The sequence below is a fragment of the Mirounga angustirostris genome, unplaced genomic scaffold (genome assembly GCF_029215605.1).
Source record: "Mirounga angustirostris isolate CCGP_5_RB_7025 unplaced genomic scaffold, mMirAng1.0.hap1 SCAF_1, whole genome shotgun sequence".
Classification (NCBI taxonomy): Eukaryota; Metazoa; Chordata; class Mammalia; order Carnivora; family Phocidae; genus Mirounga; species Mirounga angustirostris.
In genome coordinates, this window is record NW_026991709.1 from 69,175,190 (window position 1) to 69,195,614 (window position 20,425).

The window sequence follows — 20,425 nt, forward strand, 5'->3', positions numbered from 1 at the left end:
GAAGCCATAGGGGATCCCAGGAAAATAACACTATGTATCAGAAAATTCAACGTGCTCCACCATCAGGATTTCCATCACACATTTAATTTCTTCTGTACAATTTTTATAAACGTGTTTTTCTTTTCAAAATCATCAGATTTCCAGATTAAATTCAGCACTACACAGTATGCCCTTGAAGTAAAATGAGGTTACCTGCTTTATTTGGATACCAAGTTCCCTTCCAGACAGCATTAAAATAAAGACAAGACTACACAGATAAAATCCAGTATAATTCAAATCCAACAATGAAAAATTTCCCCCATATTGTTGCAAAATTCGTTCTACTGAAATGCTTTGCTACAATAATAAAAAGCATACATTACATATAAAAGATACCAGTGTACTAAAAAGTGACAGAAGTGGACTAGCAAATCCTTCAAAGCACATTATTATATAAATGACTAGCATTTAAAAACATTTCTCCTATAAAATGTAGGTCATATACATTTATAAATTGGCGGTTTTATTTCTAAAGCAGTGATGTGTGTGTTCAAATAGCTGTTCTGTACAGTATAATATCTACTCGATTCAAACTACAATAGGTTTGTCTTTCTTTGTATTGAAGTTGAATAAATTCATCTGATCAGCTGAGAAATCAAGCTCGAAAAATAAGTATCTAAAAATCAAAGTAGAAAGTAGTTTAGAATTATTGAAATGTAGCTATGAAATATGAAGAGAACTATTTCACAATGGAGCTGAAGTCACCTCAAAACTTAATGGGCTTGAATCTAAAACAGAAACAAATATTAAAATCCAAAGCAAACCACAAAGTTAGGTAGCAGTACAGAAGCAGGAAAAAAAACAAAACAAAACAACACACCCCCTTCCTTCAGTGTGATGGGCACTAAGTTTTGCGGTCTTCCTCCATCTTGCAGAAGAGTGGTAAGGCCATTCAATGCTTAGTGAAAGTGAGTACAGATGAAGTCAGATTTAGCCTGTCTCCCCTGCAACTTCAATTATGCTGTGTAAACAGTGTTATGTTCCAATAGGAGGAACAATGGAATTTGCTTATAAAAACTGATTAAAGATAATCATTATTAAATGAAATAAGGATAATAACTCTGAAATGTTTTTAGAACTTTCCTGATGCTACTTGTAAAGTTAGCACTGCTATGTATTATTGCTTACATACAGTACAACATCATATGCCTTCTAACATAAAGCAGTTATGATTTGTTTGTACATATTTACAGATTCTTAAAAACAAGCTGTAAAAACATTACATACTTTCAGACAATACAAATTAGCACATTGGTACTCACTTCAAAACAAATGGAATGCATAACATTAATAAACATCATAAAGGAAGACTCACATAAAAGTCCTTGATTGTCAAGACACGTTTATATATAAACTCTAACTGTGCAGAATTAAAGATTCAATCATAGGTACATCCTTATTTGATGAACCGTATTTACAGCATGGTATTGCATAAAAAAATAAAATAATGTTTACAGGGTTTTACTTTTTTATCCATTGGATTAAAGAAAGCAACAAACACAACAAGAAATGTTTGTCTGCTTTAGTTTTGTTTCCTACCAAAGTTTAAGTGAAAAAAGGAAACATACGGTTTTATTTGCAGAATATAGCAAAAACAACTGGAAAATTATTTCCCTGAAATAAAGCAATTTGAAACGGAAAAGGTTTAAATTAAATTGCAGTGTCAAAAAGTTTCTCATTGATTATAATAGTGCTTCTTCAAGTAATTATACTGTGAAAAAACAAGTTCTAGTTTAAGATGTTCTATGTCTAAGAAATGTAGTACTACAGTAATGCCTACTTTTAAAGTTTCCCGGCTTTTTTTTTTTTTTTTTTAACAGCCCTTTAAAAACTCAAATTGATAAAATGAAGGAAGTGGCAAAAGATCTAATCTAGCTGGCACTTTGCAAGTTTCTCTCCCCTGTGGAAATGAAAGCCTACCCTGAGCACAAGACCTTTTTTGCCTCTCAGCAAGGGAAAATTACCCGACCACTGATAGTCCTTAGCCAGAGCTAAAAGGATGGGTTTCTACGGTATCAAGTAGAAGATCTGCAAGTAGATCCAAAAGATTTAAGAGCCACTCAAATATTCCGAACCAAATGAAATATGTGTACAATAAGATGTTAAAAAAAAAAAAAAAAGGCTTTTAGAAGATGTTCAACAGGTATTACCTCATCTAACACAATCTGTTTCCAATCTTTAAACGTGAGAGTAGGTCCTAAGTGAAAAAAGCATACCTTACTCACAAAGACCAAAAAGTTCAACGGCATAAGAGCATATTTTAATAGAACAATTTGCTCACTGAGAGAAATGAGAAACACAAATTGCAAAATGGTATCTCATATCCTCAATATTCCGATCTACAGTAGCACAAAAGGCTACTTACTTTTACTATTAATGCCCGGATAGAAATGAAGTAACTTTCTACACCCAAGTGGGGAAACCCAAACTGCTGAGATGTTTATCATATGATGATAATACAAGGTAACTCTGGTAGGCATTTAGAATTTCACAGTTAAGAGAGCGATGAGTACTAAACTTAAATGGTGAGTCAGTAAGTTATGCTGAAGTATCACTTTTCTCAAAAATGCTTACAATGTGGTAGAAAAGTCTGCCATTATGTAGATTTAAAGAAATGTGTTGAAGACAGGAATGCAACACCTGAATTTCTGCTTGCATAACTACCATTTGCAAAGGCCTTCCTTCCTTAGCTTACCCTAACTGCTCAGCAGTAGAGTCCCATTCTAAAAACTGTGCCGGTGATGTTAAAACAAACAAACTGTATACTGTACCAAGAACTACATCAAAGCTGTTAATAGAACAAAATTTTTGATCAGGCTCAAAATAAAAAACCAACTCAGGAAATAAATGCCTATTATCAAATAGTAGTATGAGAAAAATACAAATGCCTGAATAGGATGAGCACAGTTCCATCTTTAACATCTCACTTGAACAAAGCCTTCTTGCAATTGTGTGATGTGTAACACAACACACACCATTCTTAAAAGTCAATAATGGCAGAACTTAAATATCTACTTCAAAGAAGTCTAAAATTCTTGAAAAATCTGGCAGCAAAGAAAGCTGTCAAATAGGAAAATTAATATTTCAAGCAAAGCTTAATAACCAAAGTACAGAGAAACCACATTAAACATAATTTATACTCATTATCATAAAACACCAAAATATTCAAAATAAATGTAAAAGATGTTAAGGGTGGATATTTTCTTTGTTCCCTTTCTTTATGAGAACACTCTTCGGATAACATTAAATAAAAGAAAAAATAATTTAAACGTATAACATTCTATACTGAAATAAAGACTGCAGATCTATAGGGCCAATATAAAAGTTAAAGTGGAAATTAGCAACAGTAAAGTTTTACCTTCCAAGGATATTAATTTTAGATTATCACTGGTGCTACATCAGAATGTGCATTGTGACAAAGTTGTTGGAAATTAAAATAAAAAGTTGGAACAAATTAAAGAGCACAGTAATATCAATAGAACTAATGTTATTTTCCAAAAATTAAAACTGTCCATGTGTAACTCAAACCGTCATTTTTTAGAAAAGTATATATACGTGTTTATATAAAAGCACTATTTATTGTACCATGCTGTATTATTTTAAGACAAAGTATAAAAAAAAAAAACATTCGTGGTATAAGGATAAAGTCTGTAGTTTATTTAGATTTTGAAATGCAACAAAAAGTTTCCGATCACTCATCTAGCTGAAAAAGAAATTGTAGTTACTAGAATTAGTAAACACTTTTGGTTTGTAAAATTGTAATGAGCAGTGTTCATTAAAAAGTAATTCAAGATAAAATAAGCAATTAAAATGCCCATTTCTTTAGTTTCTCTGGATACTGTTTAATTATCCAATCTATCAAGATTCTAGAAAGAGAAGGATTAAACCAGGTTTTACAGTTCCAAAGATACCCAATTTCCTTTTATTGCCAAAAATTAAAATAGTCAATTATGAGATGATTATGACACAACCATATCAAACCTAAAAATCTAATTTTTTTTTTTACTTTGAGAAATCAAAAATACCAAATAGATTCTAAGTGCTCTATGTTAACTGAAGTGTATATGTAAAGTAAAATACAATTAAGCTTTAAAACGTGGAATATACATTTTGTGTAAGCATTATGTTCTTGGGAATGTAATCTACAGAATATCTTTTTACTAAAACTTCAAAACCTTGATACCTGCACATGAAAAATCATAAAAAATATCTAAGTACAACTGTACAAAGAAACTGACACCAATATGCATACTTCCATAGAGAAGTGAATGCTTCAACAGTTACGTATTTTGGTAAAAGTTTTGAAAGTATGCATATTTTAAAAGTAATTAGGCCTTTAAATAGTGGAGTCTTAGACTATCAGATTTTTATTACTTTTTTTCTCAAAAAAAAAAAAAAACCATGTCAATATAATGCAAAATGAAAATCAAGGGTATATGGCATATCATTCTTTTTAAAAGGTGGTTTCTTGGTTTCTTTTTTCCCCCCTATAGGACACACTAATTTATTTAAGCCATAATCTCTTGACATTTAAACTTTTAAGTTCACTCTGTCTGTAAAGTATACTCAGATTCCCTGCTGAAGTGCAATGACTATGCTGAAAAACTTAGAAACAGTATGAGTAAATTTCACACAATTACTAATCTCCTCAGAATGTACAACGTTATCGGTTAGGAAACGAGTGTGCGAAAGTCTTTTTTTTCCTTTTAAACTCGGTGTAGGTGGAATAGCAAGTTTCTGTTCTAAAACAAGTAATGCATTGCTTCTATAAAGGTGACAACATGTAAGGCAGTTCAAAGAATGCTGACTAACCAAACAAAATGCAGTTATTGGATTATCGTGCTATTCCTATCAGCTTAACTTGTTATAACGCATTGCTCTTAAGTCTGTACAGCACTCCATTTTACACAGAGTAACCCCACTCTTGATCAATCTGTTCTAAAGTGCCAGTATTATTTACACATCTGCTTAGCCGAACGTCTGGCTGGTTGTGGCGTCAGGTGAAGACGTCATCCCAGCTCTGTTATCATTTACATTCACCAAGGGGAATTCTGGAAATTCAGCACTTGTCCCTGGTCCCCGGAGGTTCACCTGTCCGTTGGCAGTGCTAAACTGAGTAGCTATTCCAGCTCTTGATCCATGATACGGAGCACGGAAGGGCTGTTCGAAGGAGCTCATTTGGTAAGCTTGGTGGACAGGCTGAGCCTCAGCTTTTTTCTGAGAAGTCACTTGATCCAAAAAGTCCTGTGTTGACGTGGCAGAAGCATGGTTTGTCTCATCACCTGAAAAGGGAAACGAGTGCTGTGAATCACCAACTATTAGTCCAAAGTGGGACTTATCTGGAGTTGTTCTTAGTGGAGAATTCATTCCTGATCGAAAGCTGTTGATGGGCATGGCTGCATAGACTTGCTTGTCTATGGAAGAGAATGCTGGCTGATTTGGAAGGGTCTGGTTATCAGTCACAAAGTTAAGGCTCGGGCTATTCAAATAGGCATCATTTTGGCTAGTTCTGTCCAAAGCCTGCTGCAGAAACTTTGAGTATTCCTGCAACATGTTGGCTTTATCTGATGAGGATGCTTGGGAGCTTGATCCAACATTCTCTGCCTGGGTGACCTCGGGTACTTCTGAAGAATTTATTGATATGCTAGAAGTCACCTCAGTGTCCGCAACACTGAATGATATCTCATGCTGTCCATTGGCTTTGTGGGAGTAATGATCCAAGAGAGTCTGCAGTACCTCATCTGGAATAACATTTTTGTCGTGGTTACTCTTAATCTCCACATTCAATGCCTGTGAATCTAGTATGGACGCTGTGGTACTTTCATCAATGACACTTGCCACAGCCGCTTGTGTCACGGAAGGCTGAGAAGCTATGGTACCCACATTCAGCGCATATTCCCTACTATTGTTACTTGCTGCTTGAAGATACCGCTTCTTCTTCAAAAACTGCATGGCATCATCATAATTAGTGCTACTGTGCACAGGTTTACTGGGCCCCTCCTGCAAATTATCAACCTGATCGATGTCAGCATTGCCTTCTGAGTCCAGTAAAGCTTGTTTATCCACAAGTTCAAAAGCATACTTTGAAACTTTGCTCTCTTCATATGTGGATAAAGGCGAAATTGTTTGATTTTGCTCCAGTGGCTGTTTCAGACTTCTCTTACTGTTAATTTTTTTGAGAACCAACTTAGGTGGATGTATTTCTCCTGATGCATCTTCTAAATGCGATCCCCCAACTGACGAATGTGGCATTTCAACAGCATACTCCGCTACCATATACTCATCTTTTACTTTAGTACTTGAAGAATAAAGAGGCAAGTAATCATTTTTGTCTTTCTTCAGGTCAGATTTGTCCAAAGCACTCTCTTTGTCCATCCCAGATGATTTTTTCTCAGTTTTCTGCCTTTTCTTTTTTGGCAGTGAGCTATCTTTTGGTGATGTAGAAAAGCCAGAATCTTCCTCAGATGTCAGAAGGCCACCTTTGATGGCACATCTGTTTAGTTTTTTGTCATGATTTTCATGGCACATACGTTTATGTTTCAATACACGATCTGTTCTGGAAAAATACTGTCAAATTCAGATTTTGGCAGTCAGTTTTTTGTTTTAATTTGTGTTTTTTCGTCAAGCAAGAAAAGAAAAGAAAAAAGGAATTAATATAAAGACAGATAGAAGTATAATAATATAAGCAATTCCATACTAATTTGTTGAGCCAGGTGTCTATTGTAAGTCTAATCAGCAGCAGCTGGGAGTTCTTCAAACAGTTCTAGTAACATTTTCTAATTTAGTTTAATAGAATTATCTTATAATTTAATTAGAAGAATTTCAATATCAATCATACTGCAACAAAGTGATTTAAAAAAAAAAAAACCCCAAAAACAAACATTTCAAACCACCCCTTACCTGTAAACAGTATTCACACTGGTAAGGTTTTTCTCCACTATGAGTTCTCTTATGCCTTTCCATGTGATATTTTTGTATGAATCTCATACCACATTCATCACAGCGAAATGGTTTTTCACCTAGTACATGATACAGAAAGTTTAAAACAAAACAAATATTGTAAAATAATGAATTACTTTACAAGAATCTCTACATAAATGGCTCTTAAAAACTGTCATACTTTGCTCTTTTTAAATGATAAAAACTCTGCTCCTATATTAAATATAACTTCCAATTTAATTTGCAAAAAATATTTTGCTCTACAAAAATAAAAGATTGGCATATGCCATTGGAAAGAAAAGGCTGAAGGCAGGCATACTCAATTTCCCTACCTTTCTATTATGTGTGTACGTAACATACTCTTTCCAATCCAAGGAGACCAGGAGTACCAGGAACTTACAGCAATGTGAACCTGTTTCAGTAGAGTAGCTGATGCTTTTTATCTTTTTTATTCAGTCATACCAAATAATACTTGAGAAAAGTTTTTGAAAAAAGAAAATGTTACCCATATATAGTCCAACACAATTCCTGGGTACACCTTTTCAATTCTTCACTTCTTTTCAACAAATATTTGTGGTTAAATGAAATCTGAATCCTAGGAAATATTCTTAAAAATCTAATTTATTAAAACATAAAAAGAACTTAAATTAGAGACTAAGTTTCAAAAGGTTTGTTTATACTGATCCTTTTTCTCAACTCAAACCAGCACTACTCATGTCCTTTTGGGGAATGAATCAAACTGAGTACTGCTAATCAGACACACAACTCCTGCCCGATCCCCTCCTTTTTATTTTTAAAGTTTCATAAGGACTGATTAGCTATAAGGAACCATTACTGTGGAGATCTAAAATAGTTTTTACTGATAAAACCACAGTAAACAGAAGGGTGTGACAGTAAGTTCTCTTGAATAATACTTTTCTGGGAAGCTACCGTTACATACATTCAACAAAATCTTACTGAATACTTGCCCTCTACCCATAGCCCTGCTGTAGAGGTTAAAAGTGTAAGATTCGTTACTTGGCTTCACAGAGCTTATAATGTTATTGGGAAAACAAGATACACACATTATAAAGAGACAACTAATAAAACTACGTCCAGCTCTGGTTTACCTGTACAACATTAGATCTCACTACCTCTCTTCTTAAAACTTTTCTTCCAGGCAAATCAATATACCTACCATCTTGTGCTTTTCTACCTCTGCCGCAGATTCACACTGCTCCTTCAGTCAAGAATGCCCACCTAGGGGCACCTGGGTGACTCAGTCGGTTGAGCATCCGACTCTTGATTTCGGCTCAGGTCATGATCTCAGGGCCGTGGGATCGAGCCCCACTGCGGGCTCCGTGCTCAATGCAGAGTCTGCTTGAGATTCTCTCTCCTCTCCCTCTGCCCACCCCTCCCCACCCCCCAATAAACTCTCTAAAAGAAATAAATAAAATTAAAAAAAGAAAATGCCCACCTCTTTGTGTTCAAGGTGCCACATTTCCTTCAAGTCCCAACCCATATCCTCTGGGATCCTTTGCCCTACTCTTCCAGGGGAAAAGTATCGTTTCTAAATTTCCACAGAACTTCATCTGAGCCTCTTCTATAGCACTCATTACTATCACTGTCATCTCAGTAATTATTTTGTACATCTCTATTCAACTAGATCACATTTCTCTTGCTCCAAATCTGAGTCAAAAATTATCTTTACATAGCTCAAAATACTTTGTACAATTTTTAAATGCCAAATGAATGGCATAAATGATTATTACAGTGGATTATTACTGGGAAAAATGTTACTGAGCTGGTATGATTTGGAAAAGCTTCTTGCAAGTGTTAGAATTTAAAGTGAATACACTTTTAAAGAGACTGTGTATGTGATTAAAGCCAAAGAAAGAAAATGTAGTGGAAAATAACAAAGAAACTAAGAATTTAGTTACTATAAAATGTCCAGGAGAAATGGTGCCTGAGAATTTAATTTGGTGACAATTACTTGAAACTTTCAAGAATGTAACTTCTGTTTAAAAAAAAAAAAAAAAAGTGACTTCTGTAATTGCTATGGAGTTACCAAATTTTAGGGCTAAAAGAACCACAGAGACCCCAAAGGCTGATGTTGGTGTGGCAAATGGCTCTAAGCATCCACCTAGATTTCAGGACAGAATAGTTCCACGTCTGTATACTGGGGTTTTAAGTAAGAACTCCAAGCGTTCAGAGGCTAGAATGAGAGCTTAACATAATTAATCAAGACCAATTCACTTATTTCACAAAAAAATACTGAAGTCCAGAAAAGTTAAGGCACTTGGCCAAAGGGTTAGTAAGTGAATAACTAATGAAGCAATGGAAGCTGGTAAAAAAAAAACACTTTTTTTTTTTTTCTGTTTAGAATGCAACTTTCTTTTTCTTTTCTTTTCTTTTTTTAAGAAGACCACTTATTAAGAAATTTGGGGAGTGAAAGAAATGAAGAAAAGGAGATGAGAAGTAATAATTAGGAGGCAATCCATTCAAGAGAGCAAGTATTGATAAGGATGGGGAAACTGATTTATCTGAAGCCAGAAAGGAAGGAGCCAGTGAAGAAGAGAAATGAAATACTAGATTAAACTGAAATATTATGGTTAATAATCAAAAGAACAAGATCTCAGAGGACCTACGATGAAAAGGGAGAGTACAGGTTATATTTTAGAAAAAAGTAAATAATACTTCCATATTTTGAAATAGAGAATGTAGATGATAGAGCTTATCAAGGTCAGAAGTTACAGTCATTTTTCAAAAGTAGTATAGGATAGAGGAGAAAATTAGTGAACTGATTAGAATTCAATTAATTCTGCATAATATTCATGGACTAGTAAACTCAGTATTGTTTAAGATGGTTCATACTCTCCAAGTAGATCTATAGATTTCAAAGCAGAAATTGAGAACCTAATCCTAAAATTCATTTGGAAATGCAAGGGATACAGAATAGCCAAAACAATCTTGAAAAAGAAAAACTAAGACTCACACTTCCTAATTTCAAAACCTACCCACAAAGCTACAGTAATTAGGAAGATAGGCGGTAATGGCATAAGGATAGACATATATATCAAAGAACAGAATTGAGAGTTCAGAAATAAACCTTTACATTTATGGTCAACTGATTTTCAACATAGGTGCCGATACACTTCAATGGGGGAAAAATACTCTTTTCAACAATGATGCTGGGGCAAATTTGATACCCACATGTAAAAGAACAGAGTTGGACCCCCTACACCTCAACCATATACAAAACTTAACTCAAAATAGATCATAGGCCTAAATGTGAGAACTAAAACTATAAAACATTTAGAAGCAAGCATAGAAATATCCTGACCCTGGATTAGGCAATGATTTCTTAGACATGACACCAAAAGTCCAACCAACCAAACAAAAAATACAATGTAGTTCATAAAAATTAAAAACGTTTGTTCTTTGAGCACCTGGGTGGCTCAGTTGGTTAAGCAACTGTCTTTGGCTCGGGTCATGATCCCGGGGTCCTGGGATTGAGTCCCACATCGGGCTCCCCCTGCTCTGCGGGGAGGCTGCTTCTCCTCTGCCTCTGCCTGCCACTCCCCCTGCTTGTGCTCTCTCTCTCTGTCAAACAAATAAATAAAATCTTAAAAAAAAAACACTATCAAGAAAGTAAAAAGGAAGAAAAGTAGCTGCTGTGGGAAATAGTCTGGCAGCTCCTCAAAATGTTAAACATAGAATTACTACTATATGACCCAACAATTCTACTCCTATGTACATACTCAAGAGAAAACAGGGACTCACTCAAACAGGTACTTGTACCCCAATGCTCACAGAAGCAGTATTCACAACACCCAAAAGATGGAAACAACCCAGTGTCCATCAGCAGATGAATGCATAAATAAAATGTGATATATACATACAATGATATATTATTCATTCATAAAAATTCTGATACATGCTACAACATGGATGAGCCTTGAAGAAATTATGCTAAATGAAAGCAGCCAGACATGAAAAGGACAAATACTGAATGATTCCACTTAGATGAGGTACCTGGAGCAGGCAAATTCAGAGAGATAAAAGTAGAATAGAGGTTACTGGAGACTGGGAGAGGGAGGAAAGGAGTTACACTGTTTAATGGTTAGAGGTTTTACTTGGTCACACAATACTGTAAATGCACTTCGTGCCACTAAATTCTATGCTTAAACATGATGAAAATGATAAACTTCCATGTTATTTTTTTTTTAAGTGAAAAGATAGCCTAGGGAATGGGGTAAATTATTTGCAAATTATATATCTGACAAGGTATGTACATCCAGTTTATGAAATGAACACTTACGTTAAAGAGACAAATAATCTAAGAATAGGCAATGGATCTGAATAGACATTTCTCTGAAGATATGCAAATAGCCAATAAGTACATGAAAAGATGCTCAACATTATTACTCATTAGGGTAACGCAAATCAAGACCACAATGAGATACCACTTCACACCCAGTAAGATAGTTAAAATAAAAAAGACAATCACAAATGTTATAGCATGGATGTAGAGAATCTGCCCATATTTTCAAGACCCATTTGCGGTTTCATCTTTTACATTAAATCTGACACATTTTGGGTTCATCCTGAGGTCCAGATGACTATCAGTTTTCCCAACACCATTTACTGAGAAGTTCTACTTTTTGTGATCACGTCTTCATCAAAATCATATGCTAATAATTTCCATGGGTCTATTTCTAGACCTTCAATTCTATTCTATTCCACTGGTCTGACTATCATAAGCCAGAATGAAAACGTTTTATGACTTTATTATACACTTTATCATCTGGTAGAGCTAATCCCCATCATTGCTCTTCTAGTTTGTTTTGTTTACCCACTTTCCATATTATTTCAGAATTATCTTGTCTAGTATTTGGGGTGGGGGAAAGGGAGTGCTGCCTGAAATGTTTATGTTAACTTACAAAAAAGATATCCTTTATGATGCTGACCATTCTCACCAAAAAAGGGAGGGGGACATGCCCTCCTCCCAATTACCCAAATTTGGTTTCTTGTCCTCAACAGTGTTTTAATGATTTCTTCATATGGGATTTTCCATATTTCTTGTTGTTGATACTATAATTATATAAGGTGTTTTCTTCTATCTTCTACTGTGGGTGTATACAAAGTATATGGTTTTCTACTTTACTAAATTTATTAGTTTGCAATAATTTTTCAGTTGACTCTCACGGATTTTTCAAGTATAAAATAATGTTGGTTGCAAAAATAGTTTTTTTGCCTGTAATATTTTTGTGTATTTTTGCTGGCTACTATTCTCAAACATTATATTAAAAAGTAGTGATAATGTGCTCTACATCTTATTCCTGACTTTGGTACTTTGGGTTTTTTTTTTTTTTTGAATAAAAACAAAAAATAAAATGACTGATACGTATTTCACTAAGAAAAATAAACACTTAAATGAAATTTCTTTAGAAGAAAATCCCTTTATTGTTTTTCCCTTTGAGGGCCAGGGCCCCTCTACTAAAAAGAAAACCTATATAGCATTTGAGTGATTTTAAGATCAAGAAGAAAAGCTTACTTGAAAAATAACAAGAAGTTTGTAAATACTACTTAAAATTCAGGAAAGCAGTAACATGGGGAGGAAAAAACAAGGTGTTCCACTAATGGTAATCTCCAATACCCAAGAAGCCTGGGGTTTCTCTTCTGTTACCCACTGAGACCACAAATTCTTCCTACTGTGATGTTTTTCTCTAGTAATTTTAACACTGTTCACATTGAGCTACTTACGGGTAAGAATTCTTACTCTAATATATGGGTAATTACTGTGGCAAATTATATACAAGTGATAAGGACATAGTCTTTATGCATAAACTAGCCCACTGTGGCTTGATATACTAATCTGATTGTTAGCAGTTTCAACTATGCTGCTTCCTCTTCAAATATTCCAATCTGGCTTTTGCACTTACTTCATCAAAATGGTACTTGCACATCACATCCTGCAAATCTTTTCAGTTACCTTAGTAGACCTCTCAACAGCATTCAACTCAAGTGATCCCTTTCTTTTTTTTTTTTAAACTCATTTTCCCCTTAACTTCTATGGCAGCCATGCTCCTGCAGCTTCTCCGACTATTCCTTCTTGGTGCTCTTCCCAGCTCACCTTCCTCCCTCCAACCATGGTATATTTTAGTTCCTCAAGGCTTCTTAAGTTTTTTGCTTTTTCTTTCTTTTCCTTGGCAAGAGGGGAAACTCATCTACTTCCATAGCTTTAATTATACTCAAATCTGACCTCCAAATCCACATATCCAAGCTGTGTACTGAACAAACAATCCACTTCAATAACACTTGGGGATCTCAGATAAATCATACCCCACACTAAACCTGTGATCTTCAAGCCCCAGCCAATCCTTCCCCAGATTTCTTATTTATAATGAATGGCACTCCTATCCATCTAGTTTCACAACCCAGAGGCCCACACAACTTTTCTTCATCTCCTCTCCATATTCAACTAATTAAAAGGTTTCTATCTACTAAATACCTGCGAGATCTCCCCACTTCTTTCCATTTCCCACTGTCATCAATCAAATTCAAGACACTATCATACCCTGGACTAGACTATTCTATAATATCCTCCTAATAGCAGTCTCTCTGGGATCCACCCTCGTCTCCTTACAATTCCATACCACTTCCAGATTTTGTTAATGTAAGTAAATCTAATCATCTTTAAATACTATCCCTGGCCTTCCACTGTTCTTAGAATTAAAAAAACAGAAAACACAAAAACTGGGTCCTGCCTTTCTCTCATGTCTGATCTTTCTTCACAATTCCTCCCTTTACTTTCTGAGCTCTAATCAAAGTGGCCTTTTTGTAGTTCCTAGAACTATCATGTTTCTCTCCTCTAGGATCATTTTCTCCTAAAATTCCTCCCCCAAACCACTTCTGTTAATGATAGTGAATTGCAAAGTGCTATATACTCTAGAAATGGTATCTACTGTTCTGATTAATCAGATGAGAGCGGCAATTATTTTAATAATGAAGTCTTCATAAAATCTAGGTCAAAAATACTTATGATAATACTTGACCTATGACAAAGTTCACACGGCCTATCTAGTAATACATACTGGACAACAGAAGGAATCATCCATCTTTAGTAAATCATAAAAAAGGGTAGGTATAACAAAATTTACAACAATAATAAGTATTACACTAACCAAAAAAGATCTGGCACTATTGTGAGAAGCATTATAGGTACTTAAAAATACAGGTTCTAAAGCCAGACCAGCTGGGTTTTAATGCTGGTCCTCAGCATTTCTTAACTGTGAGAAATTGAGCATGTTATTTAAACTCTTAAGACTTGATATTCTTATCTGTAAAGTAAAAGTATTAATAAAACATACCTCAGAACCAAACGTTAAATGAGATAACCTGTGGGAACTAATTTAAAAATGAAACCTGGTACACTTTCATAGCTCAATAAATGTTAGTTATTAAAAATAGAAATGAAGAGGCTAATAAATAAATGATTATCATTATATTTACATATTGAGTACAGTTACAACCCACTGGCTGGACTATATATCCCAAATGTTTAAAACATCCTTAATTTAGGGGCGCCTGGGTGGCTCAGTCAGTTAAGCGTCTGCCTTCGGCTCAGGTCATGATCTCAGGGGTCCTGGGACCGAGCCCCACATCGGGCTCCCTGCTCAAAGAAGGCCTCTGCTTCTCGCTCTCTTCCCTGCTTGTGCTCTATGTTTCTCTCAAATAAAACCTTTAAAAAATAATAAAATCACTTGTTTAAAAAAAAAAAAATCCTTAACTTAGACAATAAATTTTGGAAAAGGGAAACATGGAGGATTATTGAAATAAATACATGGGCTAGTAATCACATACTCAGTTATTTGCTTAAAACTTTAGAGAATTTAGAAAATATATCTTTGGCATACAGTCCTTCTAGGAAGTTATGAAGATCATTTATCAGTCTAAGAACGCATATACGAGCATACCTCAGAGATACTGCAGGATTCAGTTCCAGACTACCACAATAAAGCAAATATCACAATGACATGAGTCAAATGAATTTTTAAATTTTCCAGTGCATATAAAAGCTGTATTTATACTCTACTATAGTCTATCAAGTGTGCAATAACATTGTGCCTAAAAAAAGCACATCCCTTAATTTAAAAACATATTACTGCTAAAAAACGCTAACCATCATCTAAGCTTTCAGCAAATTGTAATCACTGATCACCATAACAAATATAATAATGAGAAAGTCTGAAATACTCCAAGAATTACCAAAATATGACAGGGACATGAAGTGAGCAACTGCTATTCGAAAAATGCCGCTAACAGACATGCATGATGCAGAGCTGCCTGTACTATGCCGGAAACTATATTCTATAGGAAATAATCTGAGACTAAACTACAAACAATGAAGTGTAAATTAGGTCATTACATAAAAACTGTGAAGCTGCCACAGTAGCATGAAGACATGTCAGTTAAATCAAACTGACAAAAAGAAAAACAAAAACCAGAAGTCTTAAGTTAACTAACAGAAAAAGTAATTTTTCTTGGTAGCAAAGTTTTAAAACCAACCTTTGCAGTAGAATAGAATGGCTTTCTTTCCCTAGAATGGAGGTCAGGGAGAAACTTCAACTCCTGCCATTTTCAACTTCAGAAACTGGCAGGGGTGCATGAGTGGCTCAGTCGGTTAAGCTTAAGCATCGGACTATTGTTGATTTCAGCTCAGATCACGATCTCAGGGTCGTGAGAACATGGAGCCTGCTTAAGATTCTCTCCCTCCCTCAGCCTGCCCACCCCCCCCCCAACTGCTACCCCACAACCCTGCTCTTGCGCTCTCTCTTTAAAAAAAAAAAAGAAAGAAAGAAACATTATCAATGTTTGCCCTTTTAAAAAAATAACAAGTTGGGGTCATCACCTTCCCCCACAAAAGAAAATTAAGAAAAAGTTCTTTCATCTCCTCTAGGCTTCTTTTCTTTTGTGGAGCTATGAAATTATACATTTGCACTATAATTTTTTAAGTCTAGTTTCCTTAAGATGAAACAGCAAATGACAGGTGGGGAGCTGTTTTTTGACTTAAGTTTTAGACTTCTGCCTTATTAAGTAGACAACACTGAAAAATAATCAATCACCTCCAGTAAGAGCAACATCCCAGGCAGACCCGATTCACAATTTTAAAGATTTAAGTACGAGTTGGTCTAGGAATCACGAGAAAAACAAACAAACACTGTCCTAATTCTAAAAATAAACAACACAATACAATTATGGCAATTTCCACACCTTATTTTTCTATCAGTTGTATACTGTGCATCCAATACACAGCTTGTAATAGTATCTAAGCATATTAGAACTAAGTAATTGATGTCCCAATGATGACATGTAGGCAGTACAAAATCAAAATTAAAATACCAAAAGGAAATTTAAGTTAGAATCTCAAAATGTGGGGTGCCTGGGTGCCACAGTCAGTTAAGCATCTGACTCTTGGTTTCAACTCAGGTCATGATCTCAGGGTCTTGGATTGAGCCCTGTGTCAGCCTCCACACTCAGTGCGGAGTCTGCTTGAGATTCTCTCTCCCTCTGCCCCTCCTGTTCATGCTCTCTCTCGAAAATAAATAAATCTTAAAAAAAAAAAATCTAAAAACGTAAAATAGATTTTAAACAACAGTGAGCTAAGTAAACACTACCTTAACTTTGTAAACACGTTAATCTGATTTTGAACTTAATATAAACCCCCATTTTCCAGCTACCTCCTGAAAACAAGTGCTCTAGAATAAAAGATCAACAATGAAGATTACATTAAACACATAAGAGGTTACCAAATCAACTGACTCTACATTGAATCCCATATACTGCACTGCATAAAAAGAAAGAAACCTATCATCAGCTTATTTTCTTTCTTATTTATGGTATTATCTTCATATAAGACCGGACAAATGCCCATCAGCTTTCTTCCCTTTAAAAAAAAAAATTAACTATGGTATCAAAAGATGAAGAACCATTCTCTCAAAAATATACTTTTTTCAGGACGCCTGGGTGGGTCAGTCGGTTGAGTGTCTGCCTTCGGCCCAGGTCATCATCCCAGGGTCCTGGAATCCAGCCCCGCATCGGGCTCCTTGCTCAGCAGGAAGCCTGCTGCTCCCTCTCCCTCTGCTGCTTGCCCTGCTTGTGCTCTCTCGCTCATTCTCTCCTTCTCTCTCTGAAATAAAATCTTTAAAAATATATATATATATACTTTTTTCATCACTAAAATCTGTTTTCCTGATCTGAGCCCTAATCAGGGTCTTTTGACTTTTCGCCCACCCTTACAATTGTCTCTTATTCTGTTGCAATAAAATGATTTGCCTTTTCATATTAACTGCAACTACACTTTTATTTCATCTACAATGCATTTGAGAAATACGGTATAGGTGCTCTCTAACGTGGGCAAGGAGCATAAACAGAACTTTTAAGCAAAAACTCAGATATAGTGTGACTCAGAATTAGTGAAATTTCAAGCAGCTGTCTTTTCTGATTTCAGCCGTCAATTAAATAAAGACAACAAACAAGCACCACAATTCTAGGAACATAGCATGAAGTAGTCTGTCTCAAGTACTCCATTATTTTTTTAAGTGTCATCTTAAATGCATTTCAACCTAGAACACCTGTCTTATTTATGTATTCAGTCTTAACATTTTATTGAGCACCTACTATGTGCCAAACACTTGCTGGGCACTCTTACACTTAAATCAACTCTATTCTTGTCAATTAAGTACATTATCCCCATTTGCCAGGCTAGGAAACTTTTGCCCAAAGTCACAGTACTAATAAATCAGGCCTAGGAACAAACCCTGGTGGCATTCTTTCATCTCCAGAAAAGCCATCTTGGCAACAAATACATCTACCTCATGGTTTATCTCAAAGCAATCCCAAACTGTGGACCAATAATATAGCAAGTTGCACCCCAGGCATTCATCAATTCATTTAGCAAGTACTAAGTGTCTGTCAGTGTCAGGAAACTACAGGAAAAGAACAGGAGTTGGAACCTAGGTTTTCTTGTTGTTTTTTTTTCCACACTATTTGGCTATTTGGTAAGTTTTTACAAAGGAATACACCTCTGAAAGCATCACCACAATCAAGACAATGAATTCATCTAAAACCACAAAGTTTCCTGCTACTCTGTATAATCCCTTCCTCTCACCCTTCTTTGTCATTCCATTACTCCTTCTCAGGCAACCGAGTATCTGCTGTCTGTCCCTATAGTTTATGTTAATTATTATTATATTTTCAAATACACAAAAAGTAGAGAAGAATATAAAGAGGACTTATGTACCCATCCCTCAGCTTTAATAATTACCAACACCCAGTCGATTTTATCTAACTCTTCCCATTATTTTTTTCTTCCTTCCTTTCTTATTTTCAGCAAGCAAACTTTTTACCGGAGTATAAAAGTCACAGAGAAAGTAATCATAATCAAAGCTCACTGAATTTTCACAAAGTCCACTGACTCATTTAACCAGTACCCATAATCAAGAAATAGAACATTACTAGCATTTTCTAAGCACCTCATGAAGCCTCACCTGGTCACCAAACTCTCAAAAGATAACCACTATCTAGACTCCTAACACCAAAGATTAGTTTTTGCCTTTTAATAAACTGTTATGGAAATCTTAAAGCATACAAAAAAGTACTCAGAAAATACCCTAATCATATATATATTTTTTTCACGTATTTTGACAGAGAGAGACACAGCGAGAGAGGGAACACAAGCAGGGGGAGTGGGAGAGGGAGAAGCAGGCTTCCCATGGAGCAGGGAGCCCGATGCGGGGCTTGATCCCAGGACCAAAGGCAGACACTTAACAACTGAGCCACCCAGGCACCCCCCTAATCATATTCTAAAAACAGATTTAATGAGATGTAATATACCTACACAAAAGCATACAAATATATAAATTCAGTTTAATGAATTTTCTCAAGGTGAACACACCTGTGTAAATAGCAACCCACCCAAGAAACAGAATATTATGAGTACAGAAGCACTTCTACCCCCTCTCAATCAATAATCACTATCTTGATTCCTAGAGCATAATTCATTTTGCCTTGTTTATGAGCTTCAAATGAATGGGAGTCATACAATACGTATTCTTTTGTGTCTGGCTATACTCAACGTTATGCTTTTAAGATTTATCCACAGTATCATGTTTAGTATTCCATCATAGGAGTGTACTTGGGATTTATTGATCCAATCCTTGATGGAATTTTGGGCTATTAATACCAATGCTGCTTTAACATTCTTGTACTTGCCTCGTGGTTAATATATGTACACTATATAAGCATAACACTAAGAGTGAAAATGACAGATCCTAGGGTTTGTCTATTTGCAGCCTTGGCAGATAGTTTCCTAGAGTGGATGTCTCAATTTACATACCTGCCAGCAGTACATAAGAGTTCCAAGTGATCCACATCCTTGTAAGTACTTTGTACGGTGTGTATTTTTCATTTTAGCCATTCTGGGGTGTGTTCAAATGGTATCAGATTACAATCTTAAGTAATTTTCCTTATGGCTAATGAAACTGAGTACCCCTTCCCATGCTTACTAATCATCTGGATAACCTTTATGTGTGTTAAGTGACTGCTTAAGAGTTCTGCCCACTCTTCTATTAGCTTGTCTTTTCCATAATAGACTAGTAAGAATTCTGTACATGTCAGGCATAGTTTTCACTTTCTTAATGGAGTCTTTAATGAACAGAAAGTCTTAAAATTAATGTAACCCAATTTGTCTATTTTTTCTATTATGACTAGCGCTTTCTATATCCCAGCTGAAAAAGGTTATAGCCCATGTCTTTCTTCCCCTCTCTGTGATATTTTCTAGTGATATCTTCTATTTCACTAACCTCCTCTTTCATTATCTCTATTCTTCCATTAAGCCTATCTTATATATAGTCTGTATATCAATTATTTTTTCAGTTCTAGAATTTTCGTTTTCTTTTTTTATGGACTGCTATTCTCTGGTAAAATTCTCCATCTTTTTACCTATTTTCTATACCTTTTCTATGATTTTCTTAAAACATATTAGTTACAGTTTAAAATGTAAAGTCCTGAGGCGCCTGGGTGGCTCAGTCAGTTAAGCGTCTGCCTTCAGCTCAGGTCATGATCTCAGGGTCCTGGGATCAAGTCCCACATCGGGCTCTCTGCTCAGCAGGGAGAGAGCTTGCTTTCCTTCTCCCTCTGCCTGCCACTCCGCCTGCTTGTGCTCTCTCTGTCAAATAAATAATAAAATCTTTAAAAATAAATAAAACTTAAAGTCCTTTTCAAATAACTCTTATTATCTCAGCCACCCAAGAGACTGTTTTTATTGTCTCTATTTTTCTTCTTACCTTTCTGTGATTCTGTCCTATCATTTGGTATGCACTGAATGCAAAACACTATGTATGAAAAATTGTAAAGGTTCTGGATGATGTTAATGTTAATGTCTTTTAAAGAGGGTTCACCCTTT

The 20,425-nt window shown here is 35.4% G+C and overlaps 1 protein-coding gene across 4 annotated transcripts in view; it reads right to left on the reverse strand.

The window, feature by feature from the left end:
* Window positions 1-62: 62 nt before the first annotated feature.
* ZNF148 (zinc finger protein 148) overlaps window positions 63-20,425 on the reverse strand; it is a 120,237-nt gene continuing 99,874 nt past the window's right edge. For all 4 annotated transcript variants that reach the window (XM_045903025.3, XM_054504237.2, XM_054504238.2 and 1 more), the window contains 2 exons: window positions 6,940-7,058; window positions 63-6,606 (listed from right to left, as the gene is read on the reverse strand). In XM_045903025.3, coding sequence (XP_045758981.1) covers window positions 5,008-6,606; window positions 6,940-7,058 — 1,718 coding nt within the window. In that variant the 3' untranslated portion in view covers window positions 63-5,007. The remainder of the gene's footprint in view (window positions 6,607-6,939; window positions 7,059-20,425) is intronic.